Source organism: Misgurnus anguillicaudatus, chromosome 13 (assembly GCF_027580225.2).
Source record: "Misgurnus anguillicaudatus chromosome 13, ASM2758022v2, whole genome shotgun sequence".
NCBI lineage: Eukaryota > Metazoa > Chordata > Actinopteri > Cypriniformes > Cobitidae > Misgurnus > Misgurnus anguillicaudatus.
The window spans coordinates 27,697,410-27,718,983 of NC_073349.2; the positions used below are offsets into that span (position 1 = coordinate 27,697,410).

Sequence of the window (21,574 nt, forward strand, 5' to 3'; positions counted from 1 at the left end):
TAAAAAATTGGAAATCCAAAAACAATTAATTGCACAGGCCTACACCAAAGGAGAAATATTTACATTTTTGCATTCGGCAGATGATTTTATCAAAAGTAACTTGAAGTGCATTCAAGGGGTGGGCGATAAACCAGCAGACATTATAGACTATCGTCTCTATCAAGGTTACGCGCCCATGTCACGCAACTCTGCAGGTGGTCATGAAAACGTAACGTTTGGCACGAATTGAGCGGTGACACTGCAAATGCGCGAGTTGAAAAATTTGAACTTTGGCGGAAAAACGCAACGCGTTAACCAATCAGGAGCTTGCTCTAGTAGTGGCATGATTACAGGAAGGGAGTGGAGTCGCAGAAGCCTATGGAAGGCCCTCCCATGACGCAAATTTTCACGTGAATGTCTCGATGACTAGAATTTCACAGTTTGACGCGTCAAACACGGCTGGATATTTATTTATTTATTTATATATATTATTTATTATCATTCCTTTATCATTGACCGTTTATCATCAGAGAGCTTGATTTTGTTTGTTTTTATTTTCTTTTTATGCTTGTATAAGGTTTTTGTGAGAATTATGAACATTTCTATGGTATTAAAGATTTTAATAACAGAAAAACCTTATTAAAACATAAAAAACTCTACCGTGATACATATTGTTATCATGATATAAAATTAATCCTATCGTGATATTTTGGTCATATCCCCCAACCCTAATTCAAGCTATAATTTTTTTGTTTGTTTTTATCATTATGTGTGTTACATAAGGATTGAACCCAGGACCTTTGCATTGCTAGTGCAATGCTCTATCACTTAAACGACATTGGGTTGCCTCTCAGACAACTTTCCTGTTTAGCTAACATCACAAATCTTTTTCACGCATCTATTTACAATGGATGAAATAAAGTTTTTCCTTTCAAAATAAGTGTCGTTCAAAAACTAAAAGGATTCTGACAGCCACTTTATACCGACTAAAACAAATCTGTACCATTTCCAAACCACTGAAACATGATAACTTTACAAGTCTAAAGAACGTAGTAAAAGTTTTGAAACTTGCTACTGAAACTTTTCTTTGCCGAAAATCCCAAAACGTTTCACACCCCTATAATTTAATAACTGGAAACACCAACATTTCCAAACAAGTAGAAAAACAACCACTTCACAGGATGTATAAACCAAAGAAACCACTCATGAGTCAAATCACGGCGAATCGAAATAAACGTTCACATCCTTCGCTGACTAACGGTAAAAGCAGCCGATCAGCGTTTTTCTCCCGAAAGCAGCATTAACACTGTTTTACATCCAACACTTCACCCACAGGGAGGTTACTGGAACCTTCCCATCATGACTCAAGACGCTGTGTGTTCAGGACGGCCTGGCATCATGTTTTGTTTCATACAGATACAGTTGGCCCACAGTAAGGCATGAGTCTGTCTTTCTGTACAAAGGCTCCACTGTGCGCTATCAATCATGTGAAGCCGACATGAAGCTATAAATCCCTTCTTTGAGGAAATCCCCCCTTGCAGATTTACAAAATGGTGAGGGGTAGTGTGTGCCTGTCCAAATGTTGAATATATATACAGTACAAGTGAGATAACACCAGATGAACTGGTTTATTTTCCAGCTGAAAACAGGTGGAATGTTAAAAGTTTTTATGGCAGAAATATATATTGTAATATTTGCTGCCTGGTAGGTAGTATATAATTCAGCCGTCCTGGGGATTTCAGTCAGACAGATTTTGTCAAAATTCATAGAGGACACAAGTGGAAAAGTTTAACTCTGAAATACAGTCAACGTTGCAGTTTAAATAAAAAAAAAAAAATTCTTCAGATATCATTCAATACAATATAAAGTGAGATTTAAGAACTGTTACAGACGGATTAACCAAAAATAATTACCCCTCATTTTCGTCTCCTCCTCATACAATCATCTGATAATCATATGACTTCAAATGATGTATGGTCTGGTTTTATGTAGTTTGACCTTTATGGGGCTTGACAAAGAAAACGCCTAAAAAAATCCTCCATGAAATCCAGGAACTGTCCCTTTAAATGTAAGAACAAAGTGTGCAAATCCTAGCAGAGATGCTTGTGTCGATCACAGTGGACAGTGGAGAACTGCAAGTCTCAGCAACTTTCTATCACATAAAGTTTGACTTTTTATATGAGTTGAAGTCTTATAAGAAAAGAGGAGATAACAGTTACTCCAACATGCTCATTTGAGGCCTCGCCGAAATGATTGAGGCTTTTTCAAAGTTGAAACGGGCTTCAAGAGGGCACGGCAATTAACAGGAGAAATTACATTTAGTGGAGATACTTCGTCTTCGCTGCAGATTGTAATGCTGCACGATTTCAATGGTTTGCTCAGATTTATTTTATTTTGCTAAATTGCAATATTAGTCATGCACTCATTATAGGGCCCATCAGTTCTTGGCAAATTTCGTTTTCAGCATAGACGACGCAGGATGTGTGTTTTCACATGCTGATGTCAAGTACTGACATAACTGTTGAGGCCGGTACATTTTTTTTATATATCCTTAAAAGTGCTTTGAAAGAATATAGATGATTTCTTTTTTCTGCATAAGGTGGAGTGTTTAATATTCTGGCAAATACGGAAGTCATTCATTAGATGGAAAAATCAAATATTCACTGTATATTATTCGGTATTATGTTGTTGTCATTACGATACGATTAAAAATAAGCAATACCGTATTTTTCGGTCTATAAGCCACGTTTTTTTTATATCTTGGCTGGAGCTGTGTCTTATAGTCAGGTGCGCCTTGTAAGTCAGTATGAATTAATTTTGACATGCAAGAGATATCATTACCATCTACAGCCGCGAGAGTCCGCTATATGCTGCTCCTGTATTTATGTAATTCAATGGATTCTGTAATGTGGAATGACGAGTATGCAAACTTCATGCCAGTTGGTTTGTTTGGTTAATGTAGACTCCTCAACCTTCCAGGTAAGTTCTGTATGCTATGGTTTATCGTTTAAATAACTGATAATATTACTTTAACGTATAGACATCTTTTCAGCCTGCTGTTCTGACTGCTATTGTTTAGTTGAATAACTTGCCTTTCCAGATTAAATGTCTGTTCTTCGGCTTGGATTTTGTGAAAATATTTTCTAAACAAATGCGACGTATAGTCCACTGGGACTTAAATATCTTATTTCGTCTTGATGCATTTTTGAATGATGCGACTTATACTCCGGTGCGGCTTATAGTCCGGAAAATACGGTAATGAAGCTCCACTACTAAACCAAACCTACGTTACTGGGGCGAAAGCATATCATATGAATTCCTAGACATTAACCACCTTGCAAAACAATGATATATTGCAGTGACATTGCATTGCATTTAAATCAAACCAATTACTTTTATACAACTGAGTATTAATATGAAGAGCTCAGATGCAAAAGCCGTCAAAATGATATAATGATATGGACCAAATGGTCTCTCCGCACATATTATACGTTAATCAAATCCTTTCCCTTTAGATCAGCATTATCCCAGCATCAGGCCATTCAGAAATACAGCTTTGTTGGTAGAATCCGTTAAACGCAAATTTTCCAGCAAAGTCCTCTAGTTGCACGAAAGAAGAATTGGATGAACGATCTGCAAGAGTTTTTCACCTGGTTAAAGGAGGTTTACAGTATATATTAGGATATTGACTGAATTTTTTAAACTTTTACACCTTTAGGGGCGGTTCACATATCACGTCTTTTGCGCGCTCAAGTTCGTAATTTCAAATGTGGGCGGGCAGTATGCGCTCTCATAACAGAAGCAACGTGGTAATTTTTCCAGGCACGTCCGCACTGCATCGAGTTAAAAACATTTGAACTTTTTAGAATGCCACAAGCGCACCGCAGGTCATGTGACAAGAACCAACCAATGGTCGTGTTTTCAGCGCGGTTTTAGACGTGAAATGTGAACCGCCCCTTATTCAGAAAGGACAGTAAAGAGTGACTGGACACTTTTGTAGAAGTGGAGATACTTGCCAAAAAGCTTGCATGCACTTAGAGGGTTTTGCCACAAAAAACAACCAAATGTGTTAAATACCAATTCACTTACTAGCTAATAACCCAAGAGCCTGATAAATGCTCATTTACAAATAAACATGTCCGACACACGTAAAGGGTTTTGCATCTGAACTCTTTATATATACTTTATATATCTCATTAACGCATAAAATTGAGTTTGGGTTTGGACTCATCAGCCAAATAAAGCCCACTGCATTTTTGCATTGTCAAGTCCTGTATCCCGTTCAATGCCTTTAACCATTAATATGTTCACCCAGTTCTCTTAATCAAGTTGTAAGCACAACTGAATTATTCTATATCCTGCAAGGACACCTACGCTGTCACGGCTGTTTAATGAGTTTCAATTAAGCTGTTAGCTTCAGAAGAACGGCACGGCTCACGCGGCCGTCTACTCGCAACTCTGCAAGGACACAAACAAGACGTTTTATTATGGCAGATTTACTCCATCAAAAACTGCTCCGCAATTCCAATCAGAGCGTTAAAATACACCAGCATGGTTTGTTATGAAACTTTACTATTAAACGTAGACATTCATTTGTTAGATGGCTCTATTGCAGAATATTTGTTCGGTCGATGCGTAATTGAACAGTGAAGGAGCTTTGCTTTAAAGGATCGTGTTGTGATCTACTGTACTGTATGTGTGCTTGCGATCCTTGGGTCTATGACATATAGTATGTACATAATAAAACATACATGCATGTAACAGACTCGTGAATGTCGAGTCCAAGGAAACATATGGATGACAATTAAACTAGCAAGACTCTCCTGCAGTTCAATAAAAGAGAGAGATGAAACACAGTATACAAACGTTTACAGCTGATATCTATTATGTTCACTAAAGAGCACAAATATGTAAATGATTCACTTTAAAAGTACTTCAAAACATGCAAAAATATGCAAACGATCTACTCCAAATTGGTCCTCCAACATAGTGAAGTATGCATAACAAACATGTTTGCATTCTGAATCTCACGCTCTCCTGATCTTTCTCTACAACAAGATCCCGATTCATACAACATAACATAAGTTATTATAACCGCACACCGATGAATCTGGAGAAACTCTGTGGGCCGGGGTCCCGTGACCTCTAGGTAGAAAATGAATCCCCTCGGACTGAAAGGCCAGCCAGGACGGGGGAATATCGAGTTGATTCATCAAATTAGTTCTCGTGTAATTGCACGGCATGACGTGCCATGAAACCTGTCAGCTATAAAGCTGTCGGAAAGCCATCAGCGGCCATGCTTAATGAAGACACAAAGAAAAGCAAGCCTGAGGTTTATGACTCCGTGTTTTTGGGCACCTGCCAGTGTAGATGCTGACAATATCACTTTCCTTAAGACTTTACACATTTGCTAATCTGTGAGCAATGCATTTATTTCATGCATTAATAAAATCGATTTCCACAGATGCTTTAATAAAATATTGCCTCTTAGTCAAGGCCAGCGTCAAATACTAAGTGAAATTTAAATCTTTTTTACATGCATTTATTTCAAGTCAATATTTATGCATGCACTTTGGACTTACTTTGGTAATCAAGCTTATAATTGTTTATATTTTGTAAAGAAAATAATTCATAACACTATTTTTCACCATCTAAAAAATTATGGTTTATAAGCCGTTGGGTTAAATACATTTAGAAAATGTTTATATTTAACCTAACAATGGGTTAAAACAACCTAGCATAGGTTAATTACTGTCAATCCCAAGGGTCTGGGCTCATCCCAATGCTGGGTTGAAAATAACCAAACTTTTTTGTACCTCTTACCAAATAAATAGCTGCGAGATTTCTACAGAAACGCTTGGTACATGTATATGCTTTTTATATGTACATTAAATCTATATAAACAAATGTTTATTTTACAGCCCATGTAATATGTCAAGTTAATCTGTAAATTGATTTTAACATTATAAACGCTTCACATTACCGGTGGACCATCCTCCTGCCAACACTAAACCTTATATTGTGAAAGTTTGCCTTTTATAATTATTACAGATTGCACCATTAGCAAAATATTGTCATAGCTCCTGGCCCATAGACTGTAGCAGGCCAGGGTTAATTTGCATAATAAATCTTAATTGAGACTCATTAAGCACTTGATTGGAAGCAAATCGGGAACACTGTGGACAATTTGTAGATTAATGAAGTTTCTGTCTTTTAAAGCCATAATGTAATCTCTATTTTCTCATAAACTATAGGACAAAATAAAGAGAAGATATGGGTTTCATAGGAAGAAAAGAAACAAGAGGTTGAGTAACAGAGATAAAAACATTTAAAAAATAAAATAAACAAACTTTAAACATATAAATACTAGACTACACATGCACCAAGTGTTTCTGGAACAAAGGTGTTAAAAGTAATAGTGTCAATTTTGCACCGAATCCATTATATTAAAAAACCTGGAGCTATTTTATAAAAATCAGTCAATTGCAACTGTAAAATAAAATAAAACTATTTAAATAAAAAAAATATTATTGTAATTATAATAAAAATGCGAAGCAGATGTGCAAGTATCAAATATGTACCCATTTATATACATAATAAAAGTCCTGCATCAATGCTTAATGAGTTATGCTGCCATGTGTCACAGAGCAACAGTGTTTATACTTTTATAGTTATCGCTGCATTTAAAGCTGAGACATGAAAAAGTATCCTAACATTGGACGCAATGACAGACTTCACCATTAAACAACACTAAACAGACCAATCTCATGTACTAAGTAATGGGAACAGCGTGTCCCCTTTGCTTTCTTTGTCATCTTGACACCTTTAAAACAGAATAAAGCTTTGTGTTCATATCAACAGGATCCTATCGCAGGGACGAGGGGTAAATACGACGACAAGATCTGAAATCCGATCCCGAACCGCAGCTCTCGCCCGGACGCAGCACCCTGTCTGAAATCCATCTGGACCGGGTAACCTGAACCCACAGTGATTGTTCTGAACAACTTTAACCATATGGCGGTAAGTCGACAATTACTGAAATGAGTCCATTCACAATCTTTGTGTTCTCATTGATAAGATGAACAAATGGTTTGTGGTATTCGCATAGCATCCCGCACCCCATCCCAACAATTCACATGTAAAACCTGTCCACTGTATTTATCTTATATAAAGTCATGTGATAGTTTATGTGAGAAACAAGCTGAAATTTAAGACATTATTCACTGACAATATGCTCACCGCTGTGACCAGATTATTAAAATGAGGACAGGTTGAGTCAAATTAGAGAACGAATCATTCAAACCATGATTAATCGACTCTCCTGTTAACTCATGAAAAAATGTGATACTTTGAAGTACTAAATTTACTAAAATTTTTATCTGTTTTTCACAGAATTCGGCATCAGAAGACTTAGTATATGGCACATGGGTTGTACGAAATAGTTTTATGATACGTTTTTAAAACAGACCTCATTGACCTTTAAGGTTGGGTATCGTTTTATCGATTCCGATTCTTTTCGATTCGTTTCAATTCCAACGTGTTAAAAAAATAAGTCAATATTTAAATACTAAACCATATGGTTATTAGTCTACTTACAGATGACTGTTGTGCAAACAATACATTTATGAGCAGTAAACATGTAGTAACTAATCTGATTGATTGCCATTTGTATTACCAAAGTTTTAGTATAAGGGTGATTCTCACGAAACCATTGAAACACCACGGCACTAATGATTTTAGCTTTAAAATGTGTAATATAGTAACATTAAAAAGCATCAGAATTAACACAATACTGTGTTCTACCTTGCACAATGTGTGATTTCAACATAAGAATTTATAATTGTAAATTTTATCTCATTTTCTGCTGAAATTCTCATTACCGCAATGTGTCCGGCTGTGTTTGAACATGCGTTATGATGTAATTTAATCAAATTAACACAAAAATATTAAGAAAAAAAATAAATGGATGTTTTGCTAGACTACTTTAGATGACAGAAAAAATATTTACTGAATATTCATGTATAATAATAATGAAGAAAAATTAGGAAAATGATGTGTCCATGCCTGATTTTCTTGTCCTCCGCAACACTTTTTGAGAACAGTTTAAGCACACATACAGAATTTTAATAAAGTTTGATTTTGAGTGACCAAGCACATGGACCAGTTACTTCAAGATGGCTACCAGGTAAGATCATTTTTTACAGTTAATTTGAAATATTGTCTTGTCAGAATGCTTACACGACATTTTGATTATCATTACCGCAACATATGCTTATCAAATGATAATTTAATTAATAGAAGCATAATACTTTGATTTTAAATGCATGTGCAGAATCTCCAAATTATGTTCTTTCAGGTTTGTCATGTCATTTTGAAAATATGTCAGTGTTGATGTTTTCTGACTGTTGCGGTAATGAGATTTTTTAGGACAAATTTTTTAAATTATGTTACAAAAAGTGTTAAATGATAAGTAAAAGTTTTTAAATTAATGTTCCCATTTACTCCAGACTTTGTTTTTCAATGTCTGGTGGGAAAAAAAGTAAATTTAAGCAATTTTTACATTTTCATGCTTGACATTTTTAAAACCAACATAAATATTATGGTTAAACTGTGGTTGCTATACGATGGTTAATTTTATTAGAACTGTTTTAATCAAATAAGATATTAGTTACCAAACACAGAGGTCACACAAAGGCAATTTTACTTGATTCAGGCAACGTGAAATAAAAAAAAAACTGATGTGAATACAAAGGTCTTTGATTAAACTGTCAAAGGTCAATTCTTCACAGATGACGTTAATAAAAGACCTTGATTATCTTAAAATGTGCATGCAGGAATTGATAAGAGGAACTGAAATTTTATTTGTACAAGATCTGATTCCAACCCTACTTTTTTATACACAAAATTCTTGCCTTGTCAACAAAGAGTTAACTATTTCTTTAAAAGATTATAATACTATATTTGGCAAGGTACACCTGGCATGTAGTGCGATCAGTTTAACAGCATGGCAACATTGCAACACCATCAAAATTCCTGGCGGTAATCAAATACGGTGCACACAAAAGGTGTTTTGTGTTGTCATTAGGCCTTTCCCTCGTCTGACTTTCACTCGAGAAATTGACACAGATCATCTCCCGCTCTCTCTCTTCCTCCTCGCCGTTTTCCCGACCTCAATCTCCCAGACCTGCTATCTGCTGAGACCGAGTACAAAATGCCATTTTGTAATTTCTTTTATACTCAGATGTCTGGCAGGAGTAATGAGTTTTAGCCCGAGAGCAATAAAGTCTCTCCATAACCTCATCATTGTTGTGTTTAATGAAGAAAAAAAAATCATCACAAAGAAATAGAAATAGCTTTTTTGCCACCGTGATCGCGTAAAAACATTATCCTGCCCGACTGTCCCGCCAGCGTATCAAATTGTGTCATTTGCCTGGAAACTAGCGCAGGTCTCGGAGGAAAGACAAGGTGAATGTGCGGTGGTGCTCGGGTCCAATCGGCACACGAGTGGCTTCGGGGCACAAAAGGAGGCTTCTCCTCTCTCACCTACATGTAGCACCACCCTACTGTATATGTGACTCCTGGAGCAAAGCCTGACAAAATGATACTGCCAGATCCACCTGCCAGTGCCGGGGCAAGCTGGCGGAAATATCATGACATCATCGCCACTGAGACAGGATAAACGTTGTTGTGGTTTAACTGCTATAGTCATATAAACAAACATTGGGCACAATACAAGAGAATGGCTGTATCACATAGCTACTTGTTAACGGTGCCACTGTTTTCTGCCATGCACAGTATTGATAATATCATAAAACAAACAGGTGCTTTCACACGCCTGAATAATCTGATTCAAAAATAAGAATTAGCGTAATGCAAAGACCCAAATTCAGCCGCTACTACTACCATACACCACAACGACTATTTCTTTTGTCAATTTTCATGCAAATGTCTAGGTAGAGAGATCGTCCAGCACAAGACAAACAACATCTGCCTTGATCCTCCGATGTTTCCAGAACAGGCCACTTAAGAGGACTTTGAGCTAGCCAATTCCCAGAAGCCCCTGTCACTCATGTATTGGCACTGCAACACTTAATGCCTTTGTCTGTACTCCAATTTATCTTGTTAACAACAAATTGGGCTAACCGTTTGAAGCACGGCCATTCAGAAACTGATTAGAAACATAAGCTGCTAAGAAATATCACAGGTCTCCACTGACGCTATGCTAATAAATACTAGACATGCAGATCCCTTTATGGGCCTAAGATGGGTAATATACTGTATGACGTACATGTGGAGCTTTTATGCATACAACTTTATGTGACCCTGTCTGTAAAATTTCAATCGTTGATTTAAATTTTGACATGATCTTACTAAGTCAGTATTTAGGATATCAAGGTTATATTTTCTCAGAATGTTCTTTGCATGAAGGATGATTTTATGCAAAAAACAATAAATCACAAAAAAAGGCTTTAGATGGGTTTTCACAGGCAGGGTCAGAATTTTTTTAATATTTCCCAGGCTCAGTGTGGACTATTTCAAATCAATCCCATCACTGTTTAAATTTTTTGAGAGCTGCTCAGACGTGCACCAATTCTTGCACTATAAATTGTTGTTCTTTAATTTATTTGTTACCATAAAATTCTTCTGTGCCAATTTGTGTTCATTTAATAACTACTTCAAATCTACTTAAAAAATTATTTTGCGACTTAAATAAGGTTAATACAACCCCATTTTTTTAATTTTATCCACTTACATTTTTAAAAATTACATTTTCATCATAACTTAAAAACTACTTAATCATTTTATGTTGAGACACATGAATGATTTTTGTTGATATTACTAAATGGGCCGTGGATCTGTTTTTCCCAGCATGCTTTGCATGCATCTCGCTTTGGAGAGTCATGTTTAAAATTAAGTGTTATTTTATGCATTTTTAACTAAAGGGAAAGAATTTATACTGTTTAATGTTTGTTTATCTTATTGATTTAGAAGAGTTTATTTTTTCGAATTGATCGCACAGAACAGTGGCGCTTGTGGTTAAGTTGTGGATGTGAGGTATTTCTCTCAATAAGCACTAACTTTGTTAATGCCTGTCTGGATATCATATGCTCATCCTATAAACATCATATGTTATTATTATTATTATTAGCATGCTAACATGAGCTTATGCTAATTAGTATTAGCATAACGAGGCATTATTTGTTTGAATTAACTTGTTTTGTGCTTGTTGAACAGACCAGAACTAATTTCGTGGAAAAGTTTTCCTTAATTAAATTAAGCTGATTGAACAAACTATTTTTTCAAAAATTCAATCCATTTGACCTTCCGGTGACTGCAAACCGTCTCAAAGTCACACGAGCAGTATTAATTGCGTAATTCTGCGAGGATGCGTCCTCCTTACACTAAATGGCTGCGTTTCCACGGCGAAGAAAGATAACCTGCGCATAACGCTGCCACATAACGAAATGAAAGCCATTTCATACCCTGAAACCTCTACATCCGTAGGAAATATGGAAAAGAGGGGTGGAGCAAAAAATAAAAAATATTCCCATTCCTCGCATCTTCTCCGGTCTTATTTTAATACCTCTCTCTCTCTCTCTCTCTCTCTCTCTCTCTCCTTGTTCACCCCTCCACACATCATTAAACATATTATTATAACATGACTGTCAGCTTGCGTCTCTCTCGCCGCTCCATTCTTGCTCTGCCAGGTAATCAATTTGTCGTCACTCTCCGTAACCCCAGTAAAGTCATCAAGGGGAAATGAGTTACAGCTGCAAAAAGCCTTCAAGAATATAGGTGGTGGGGGGGTTGCGGGGGGAGACAAATGACAACACGGGCCTGGAATATTCGGCACGCTGATAGCACATCCCAGGCCTCGAAGATGAAATATTAATGCACAATTTGTTTATCTGCGGGCCCACATCTCTCCTGCGCCGAGCTGTTAATTTTCTATCTGCGCAGACAACGGATCAGTCAGTCATGAACTCTTCACAGCCATTACCGGGAGACATTTTGATTAAGTATTCCTAATGTAGTGGATAGAAAGAATGAAAACACTCTGCCTGCCAACTTTTGATTGACCATTAAGCCACTGATGAATGTGCCTGTCAAAGAGGAGACAATTACCTCAACAATGAAGAAACTCTTCTGGAAAGCTTATTTCTCCATAGGGCTGACACATTTACCAGATTACAGGCGAGCAGGCCCAGAGCGTGTAAAGGGATCGCTCAGGAATCTTCGCAAAAGTTCACCCAATAATTGCGCCGCCTTTTGTTAGAGGGAAGGGGCTTTCGGGGGGAGCCGCGACCGTGTGTGAGAACTGGAAAGTGACAGGCAAAATAGAAACCAGGAAGAAGGGACTCGCCGTCTTCAGGAGGTTTTAAGATTCGCCATTGCTGGCACAGTACGACGACCATCTGTGGGGTTTGTCTACTGTTATTATAAAGAGTGATCATCCGTAAGCATCTGGCGTCAACGTACACAAAACACACTAACTGACTGTTATGAAGAAATTTTTTTTATGTTTTGCTTCAAAATAATACAAAGATGTGCACCTTAACCTGTGGCGTCTGAAATTTGAATAGAATAATCTATTAAATATTTTCATTTAAAAGCCAAATAATCGGGTTAAAACTATTTCAGTAGGCCTAAAAACGTATTGTGGCGATTCTCCCTTAAACAACATTTATGTTTGGAAATTGTTTAATAACCGCAACAGCCACCACCTGGGGTCATGGGTAGGCTAACAAAGAACCTGTGATAAATGAATCTATTAGAAATTAATCTATCAATAAATCCAACGTGACACGTGATCAATCATATGCCAAATGAAAGCCTGGGGCCGGGGATAAAAGAAAAAATGTTACAGTGAATGTTGCAAAGCTTTCTGATATACAGCCAATTGCATTGCCGTGCATGACAAAATTATCATAATGCCTTAAAAACTAGTACACTACCCTCCTAGCCAGCATTTTTGGGAATCTTTATTGTTTACAAGAGCTTGCTAGATTTTAACCTTCTGATACTGACAGTATAGTAGGCTAGTAAAAGAACAATATGAAAGATTATATATGTATAATCTTATATTTATTTCAGTTTGCTAAACAAATAGTATTCCTGCTTTCACAACATTTATCAAACGCGCATGTGGTGCCCCAAAATGCTTTAGGTAGGCAGCTAACTAGATTAAAAAAAAACAAAGTGAACAGACAACACTGGCGTTAAATAAACTAGATAAACAAGAAAAATAAAGCAGCCTTTGAGGCGAAAACAAAAGCAAACGGGATTATTATTGTGTATTTCGCGCTCTCGAGCGCGCGTGCCTACAGTACGGTGTGTGTCTGCGCGCGCGTCTGCGCGTGTCCGTCCGTCTATGAGATATTACGGGTTCATAGGAAGTTCAGCCGTTTTCCGATTCAAAGCGGCACGTCAATCCGAAATCACTCCGTATTTCCTTTACGCATTCACCGAAACGCGTCGCGCGTCGCTTCCCAGCAAAATCACTCTGAAGTTTTGAAGTTTTAAAACTTTGGTCCAAAAAAATCTTAAAGTCTTAAAAATGCGAACACACTTTTAAAACTAAAACAAAACGAGATTCTGTGAATAGTTAAAACACACAGACTGAGAATTAAACCTTACCTAACCCCACTTAAACCATTTTTTTCTGACATTAAAACATCAACAATCATTTATCTCATAAAAATAAACCAAACAAAGAGATGCATTCAAACACGTTTTCGTCCATCCGTAGGCTACGCATTTATACGTACAAATGGGAATATTCATGTCGGGATAAATGTAAAGGGTGTCAGGTCTTACCCGCAGCCCGTTTGGGTGCCTGCTGTTTCCTCCTCGGCATGTTCAACTCTTTTACTTCACGTACGGTGAATTTGAGCCCAGGTGCGATTTACTATAAGAGTCCATATACGCGCTATAGCGACTGTCTAATGCGCGTGCCCTCCGTAGAATCCAGTATATCAGAACCGCTGTCCAAATCAGGTGTCTGTTTTATTTCATATACCTCTCCTTCCCAGACAGATAGATGGATCTATGGCGGATTGTTTGCTTTTATTCTTTCCCGTCTCTTCTTCTTCTTCTTCTTCTAGTGCCTCCAAAGCCAAAGGACGACTGCTGTCAATCGCTTAGTCTCGTATGAAACCCGGTAGGAAAAGAAGAGAAAAAAGGCGTGTGTGTATGAAACAGTGTATATCACACACACCAGCAGCAGCAAACATCGATCCACTGAACAAACTGAACATTAAAAACTCCTCCTCCTCCTCCCTCCTCGCCTGGACTTGATGATGGCAGCGAGACATTTGTTACACTAGATAACCACGAGTTTATTAAAGAGACAGAGACACGAGACAGCCCACCTTACACCGCTTTTCACTTTAGGCTGTACTGTAGGCTGTACCAGAGATTTACATTTATATTTATGCATTTGGCGGAAGCTTTTATCCAAAATAGAGTACTTTGTGTGTGTGCGTTCCCTGGGATCAAACCCACGACCTTTGCGTTGCTTACACCACAATGCTTTACTGATTGAGCTATACAGGACCAAAGATGCTGAATGCAAATCTGTGAAAAGAAAAAAGTGTAGTAATATTTTACATGTAAGGTGTGTAAGGTATAGGGTGATTAATGGGGAGCACGTATATAATATGTAATTATTTTAGTAGCTGCTGGAGATCACATATAATTATTGTCATTGCTGCTGTAATAAATTACATTCATGATTCATGTGTAAGAGACATAGCTAGACGTGCAGAGCTGTGTACATTGGTTATACAGGAGTTTGCTATAGTGTTCTATTATTGTTTATTAAGGCAACCAAGCATTTTTAAATACTACATGTGAAAGGTTTTATAAAAATAAAGAAAAATGCTATTAACACGGACACTGTACAATATACAGTATAATCTCTTCTGTTTTAGGATATACTGTAGTTTTTGGTTTAGAGGTGAGATTAAAGAGGTTACACTGTAAAGACACAAAGATAAAATAATGGATACTACTGTACAGAGTATGTTACAGTGTATTTATATTGATAAATAGTGCCACTGTAAAACATTACCTGTAAATTTTACAGTAAAATACTGTCCGCAGGGTTGCCAGCCTGTTACTGTAATTTTTACAGTAGTGTCGCTGTAATTCAATTTACAGACTTTTCCTGTATGTTCCGATTATTGTAAAAAACGGTATTTTTACAAAAATGCTGTCATTTAATTTACAGACTTTGCCTGTATTTTCTGATTACTGTAAAAACTGCATTTTTAAAATAATGCTGTATTTTTTACAGTAAATTAAAGAGAAAAAAGAAACGCTAGTATAATGTAAGTCTAGTATAATGTAAGGTAAAAACGAAAAGCCGTTAAAAACATAATTGTTTTAAATTATGAGAATTCGCGCTTTCTCTTGTGCTCAGCAAAAAGCGCGAATTCTCATAATTTAAAACAATTATGTTTTTAACGGCTTTTCGTTTTTATGTATAATGCTAAAACCAATATAATGTACTGTCTGAGATGCACCTTTAAAGAGCACATTATTGATTGTAATCGGTCATTGATTACTGATTGTAACAGCATTTTAGGTATTTTTAAAGTAGAGTGACCATATTAAATGTATTAAAGAGATATAATTAGTTAAAATTCTGTCATCATTTAATTGTCTTTAAGTTGTTACAAACTTGCACAAATTTCTTTGTTAGGCTAAACATAAATAAGGATATTTTGAAAAATGTTTGTAACCAATCGGATCTGGGGCACCATTGACTTCTATAATAGAAAAAAGATTACTGTGGAACTCAATGGTGCCCCAGATCTGGGGTGCGTTTCCCGAACAACGATGTAACTCGCTGCTGAACCAACATAGTATGATGCATAGTTGGAGAAACTTACTACCTTGTCCCGAAAGCATAGTAACTTTGTCGCACATTCGTCGTTTGAACCATGTTGGTTTAACAACATAGTTGATGATGTCATTTGGGAGGTGGAGTACTAATTAATCTGTGCAAATCGGTTTAATGTCAGATTATTGCTGTAAGTAACATAAATTGCATCGGAACATGCGCAATAATTCATGCGCAAGTTCCCTCTTACGTCACTTCTCCCAGGGATTCCCCAGGGTCTTAAAGCTCATAGGACTGCAGTTTTCAAATGCAGCACTTTAATTCTGTTTACAAACTGAAAGACGTAAAATAACATACATTTTATATATTTTTAATGATTGATATAGAATGTACTACATGTTTTTTTGCTTATTTTGTTCAAAAGCATGATCAACTTAAGTTTATATTATAATAACAAGGAACTATGCTTCTAATGACAGGTGAAGAGCTGTCGTTCAAACCGCACAAGTTTGCGATGCAGCTTGCGAATGTTCATTTATGGTTTCGAGAAACACCAAATAATTGAATTTTGTCAGTAACGACGAAACTTACGACAGTAGTTGGCTAACGATGCTTTTGGGAAACGCACCCCTGTTTGGTTACAAATTTCTTACAATTTAGTCATTTAAAATATTTTGAGCATTTGTATATCAAACAAATGTTTATAACAACATGAGGGTGAGGGTAAACTATCCCTTTAAATGTTACTATAATTAATTTTCCAGTGATAAATGCAAAATATACAAAATTACTAAGTTTAAAAAAGCATCTTTTCCATTCGTATTGCTCTGTAGCCTACAATACTTATGTAAATAAATAGCAATATTAACACTAATTTATTTTGACCGGGTTTTTAAAAGACTCACTAAAACTACGACATATTTAGCCATATTGTATTAAAGGGATAGTTCATACGAAAATAAAAATTCTGTCATCATTTACTCACTCTCATGTTGGTACAAACCGGTATAAATTTCTTTGTTCTGTTGAACACAAAGGAAGATATTTTGAGAAATGATTGTAACCAAATAACTACAATGGAAGTGAATGGGGTTGGTAAACGGTTTGGTTACAAACATTTCTCAAAATATCTTAATTTGTGTTCATCAGAACAAAGAAATTTATGCTGGTTTGTAACAACATGAGAGTGAGTAAATGATGACAGAATTTTCACTTTTGGGTCAACTATCCCTTTAAAACTAAAATAGTAAAGTGAATGTAGGTAAACTGGGTCATATTTTAAAAGTCAAAAATATCCCCTCTTCACCTGAATGTACCTGACGTAATCATTTCTATGATCAAACTATCTGCTTTGATTTAAACAGTAGCCATAGAAACATTAAAGTCTTTCGGCTGAAAAACCTTTATGATGTCATAGTAACCGCAACAATAAATGGCACATAATCAGTCACCACACATTGTTCTGTACGGCTTCATAACAGTGTAACTGTATTCTCACAAGGTAAAAAAACATCCAGAAAAGAAAGGCACGGTTTTCTATTCTGAAGCGATCTCCAGTGTCTCACCATTTGTGTCCCAACCTCTCACCATCTCTGATTATTGAGGTCACAGATAAACAAATGAGTGGCCATTACTCACGGAGTACAGATGACCTCAGTGCACACGCCCCCTCCCACCATTGCTGTGTGATAAATGATCCTGCTGTCATACAGAGAGATGATTCTCCCTTTGTTAATCTGTTATGTGGTGACGTTACCCGATCCTCCTGTTCACCAACCCGCTTTTCTCCCCCCCTCTCTCTCTCTCTTTCTCCCTCTCACTCTGAGCTGATGTACAGATGCCAGTCAACATGTTATGATGGCAGAGACCTCCCTTGAACTTGACATGAACTTCACCGATCAATCAGTGTTCAGCTTCTGCTCTGTCCATACCTGTCTGACAGCTTTGAACCGTCCCCGTGTGTATAAAAACCTAACACACATACTGTAGACAAATACAAAGAGGTAGGGCCGTCACTCAAATGTAAGTGGACTGGGACAAAATTATAAGGGTCTTTTGCACCCGCTTTTATACTCAACAGTGTAAGGGCACATTTAGTGTGCCCACTTGGATGATGCCTGTCGATTTATTTCCATCACACGGACATGTCACCCTATCACCGTTGCCTAAAACAACCCATAACATTTGTGCATGTTTCACTAAGTGATTGCATGTGTGTGCACATTACAGAATTAAAGAACCACAAGCTGTAACAGAGGTCTATAAGCTGTAACATTGTCTGGTATGTTTAGATAGCAGTGCACAAGTGTATGAAAGCAGTCTTAATATTTATCACTTTTAGTACATTGTCTAAGTGGCGCTGTCCCGCTCACGGGACACCTAAGTTTACGTCAATATTTTCCATATAAATTTTATGTATATCACAACAAACTATATATTGTTGGAAAGGTCTAAGCCTCTAGAATACATATATCAACAGTGTTTTATAAAATAAATGATGTAGGGAGAGTAATTGATTCAATTTTAAAGAGAGTGCGCCTCAAAACATTTAAGATTGTGTCCCTGAATATTGTTCATATTTAAAGTTATGAATCAGAGCAAACCACTAACCCTGAGCATTAAAAGTTACTAAATCAGGTGGCAAATCAGATTTACAAGGCTTTTTGACTTAAACTACTAAGCAACCACCCACAGTAGCAACTGCCTGATGACACTTAGCAACACACTGTAAACCACTCAGAAAACCTAGGCAACCACCTAGCAACACCCTGGCAGAAACATAACAACACACTGTAAACCATTTAAACACATTAACAAACACCTAGCAACTCCCTGGCACAAACATCACAACACACTGTAAAGCCACTTGGAACACCTTAACAACCACCCAGCAACACATTGCCAGATGCATAGCAACACACTGTAAAGCCACTTGGAACACCTTAACAACCACCCAGCAACACATTGCCAGATGCATAGCAACACACTGTAAACCACTTTGAACATCTCAACAACCACCAAGAAACATCTTGGCAGATGCAAAGCAAAACACTGTAAACCATTCAAAACCCCCTAGCAACCACATAGCAACCCCCTGGAAGATTCATAACAACACACTGTAAAGCCACTTGGAACACCTTAACAACCACCCAGCAACACATTGCCAGATGCATAGCAACACACTGTAAACCACTTTGAACATCTCAACAACCACCAAGAAACATCTTGGCAGATGCAAAGCAAAACACTGTAAACCATTCAAAACACCTTAGCAACCACATAGCAACCCCCTGGAAGATTCATAGCAACACACTGTAAAGCCACTTGGAACACCTTAACAACCACCCAGCAACACATTGCCAGATGCATAGCAACACACTGTAAACCACTTTGAACATCTTTACAACCACCAAGAAACATCTTGGCAGATGCAAAGCAAAACACTGCAAACCATTCTGAACACCTTAGCAACCACATAGCAACACCCTGGAAGATGCATCGCAACACACTGTAAAGCCACTTGGAACACCTTAACAACCACCCAGCAACACATTGCCAGATGCATAGCAACACACTGTAAACCACTTTGAACATCTTAACAACCACCAAGAAACATCTTGGCAGATGCAAAGCAATACACTGTAAACCATTCTGAACACCTTAGCAACCACATAGCAACACCCTGGAAGATGCATCGCAACACACTGTAAAGCCACTTGGAACACCTTAACAACCACCCAGCAGCACCATGCCAGATGCATAGCAACACACTGTAAACCACTTTGAACATCTTAACAACCACCAAGAAACATCTTGGCAGATGCAAAGCAAAACACTGTAAACCATTCTGAGCACCTTAGCAACCACATAGCAACACCCTGTCAATGCACAGCAACACATTGTAAACCATTCTGGACAACTTACCAATCACATAGCAACACCCTGGAAGATGCATAGCACCACACTGTAAACCATTCTGGACAACTTACCAATCACATAGCAACACCCTGGAAGATGCATAGCAACACACTGTTAACCATTCGGAACACCTCCGCAACCACATGGCGACACCCTGACAACACGCTGTAAACCATTGTGAAAACTTCATCGACCACATAGCAACACCCTGGCAACACACTGTCAACCAAACAGAGCACCTTAGCGACCATAGCAAAAACATGGAGATGGATAGCAAACACTGTAAACCATTCAAAACACCTTAGGGACCACACAGCAACACCCTGTCAGATGCAAAGCAAAACACTGTAAACAATTCGGAACACCTTAGCAACCACATAGCAACACTCTGGCAACACGCTGTAAACTTTGGAACACCTTAGCAACTACCTACTGTAGCACCCATTCAGAACACCTTAGCAAACACACAGCAACACCCTGGCAGATGCATATCAACACAATGTAAACCAGTCAGGACACCTTAGCGACCATAGCAACAACATTGAGATGGATAGCAAACACTGTAAACCATTCAAAACACCTTAGGGATTACACAGCAACACCCTGGTAGATGCATATCAACACACTGTAAACCAGTCAGAACACCTTAGCAACCACATAGCAACACTCTGGCAACAAACGTAAACTTTGGAACACCATAGCAACTACCTACTGTAGCATCCATTCAGAACACCTTAGCAACCACACAGCAACACCCTGGCAGATGCATATCAGCACAATGTAAACCAGTCAGGACACCTTAGCGACCATAGCAACAACATTGAGATGGATAGCAAACACTGTAAACCATTCAAAACACCTTAGGGATTACACAGCAACACCCTGGTAGATGCATATCAACACACTGTAAACCAGTCAGAACACCTTAGCAACCACATAGCAACACTCTGGCAACAAACGTAAACTTTGGAACACCTTAGCAACTACCTACTGTAGCATCCATTCAGAACACCTTAGCAACCACACAGCAACACCCTGGCAGATGCATATCAACACAATGTAAACCAGACAGAACACCTTAGTGACCATAACAACGACCTGGAGATGCATAGCGACTCACTGTAAACCACTCAGAACACCTTAGCAACAACATTGGGAAAACCCTGACAACACGCTGTAAACCATTGTGATCACCTTATCAACCAAATACCAACACCCTGGCAACACACTGTCAACCTGACAGAGCACCTTAGCGACCATAGCAACGACCTGGATATGCATAGCAACACACTGTACATCGCTCAGAACCCCTTAGCAACCACATAGCAACACTCTGGCAACACACTGTAAACTTTGTAACACCTTAGCAACTACCTACTGTAGCACCCATTCAGAACACCTTAGCAAACACACAGCAACACCCTGGCAGATGCATATCAGCACAATGTAAACCAGTCAGGACACCTTAGCAACCATAGCAACAACATTGAGATGGATAGCAAACACTGTAAACCATTCAAAACACCTTAGGGACCACACAGCAACACCCTAGCAGATGCATATCAACACACTGTAAACCAGTCAGAACACCTTAGCAACCACATAGCAACACTCTGGCAACACACTGTAAACTTTGGAACACCATAGCAACTACCTACTGTAGCATCCATTCAGAACACCTTAGCAACCACACAGCAACACCCTGGCAGATGCATATCAACACAATGTAAACCAGACAGAACACCTTAGCGACCATAACAACGACCTGGAGATGCATAGCGACTCACTGTAAACCACTCAGAACACCTTAGCAACAACATTGGGAAAACC

General features: G+C 37.9%; 1 protein-coding gene across 2 annotated transcripts in view; it reads right to left on the reverse strand.

Annotated features, from left to right (window-relative positions):
- tshz2 (teashirt zinc finger homeobox 2) overlaps positions 1 to 21,574 on the reverse strand; it is a 69,957-nt gene that overhangs the window by 45,106 nt on the left and 3,277 nt on the right. Inside the window, exon 1 of one of the 2 annotated variants that reach the window (XM_055187579.2) lies at positions 13,798 to 14,427. The exons of the other annotated variant lie outside the window; for it this stretch is intronic. Coding sequence (XP_055043554.2) covers positions 13,798 to 13,837 — 40 coding nt within the window. The 5' untranslated portion in view covers positions 13,838 to 14,427. Of the gene's footprint in view, positions 1 to 13,797; positions 14,428 to 21,574 lie in introns of those variants that run through there. 2 annotated transcript variants of the gene reach the window in all.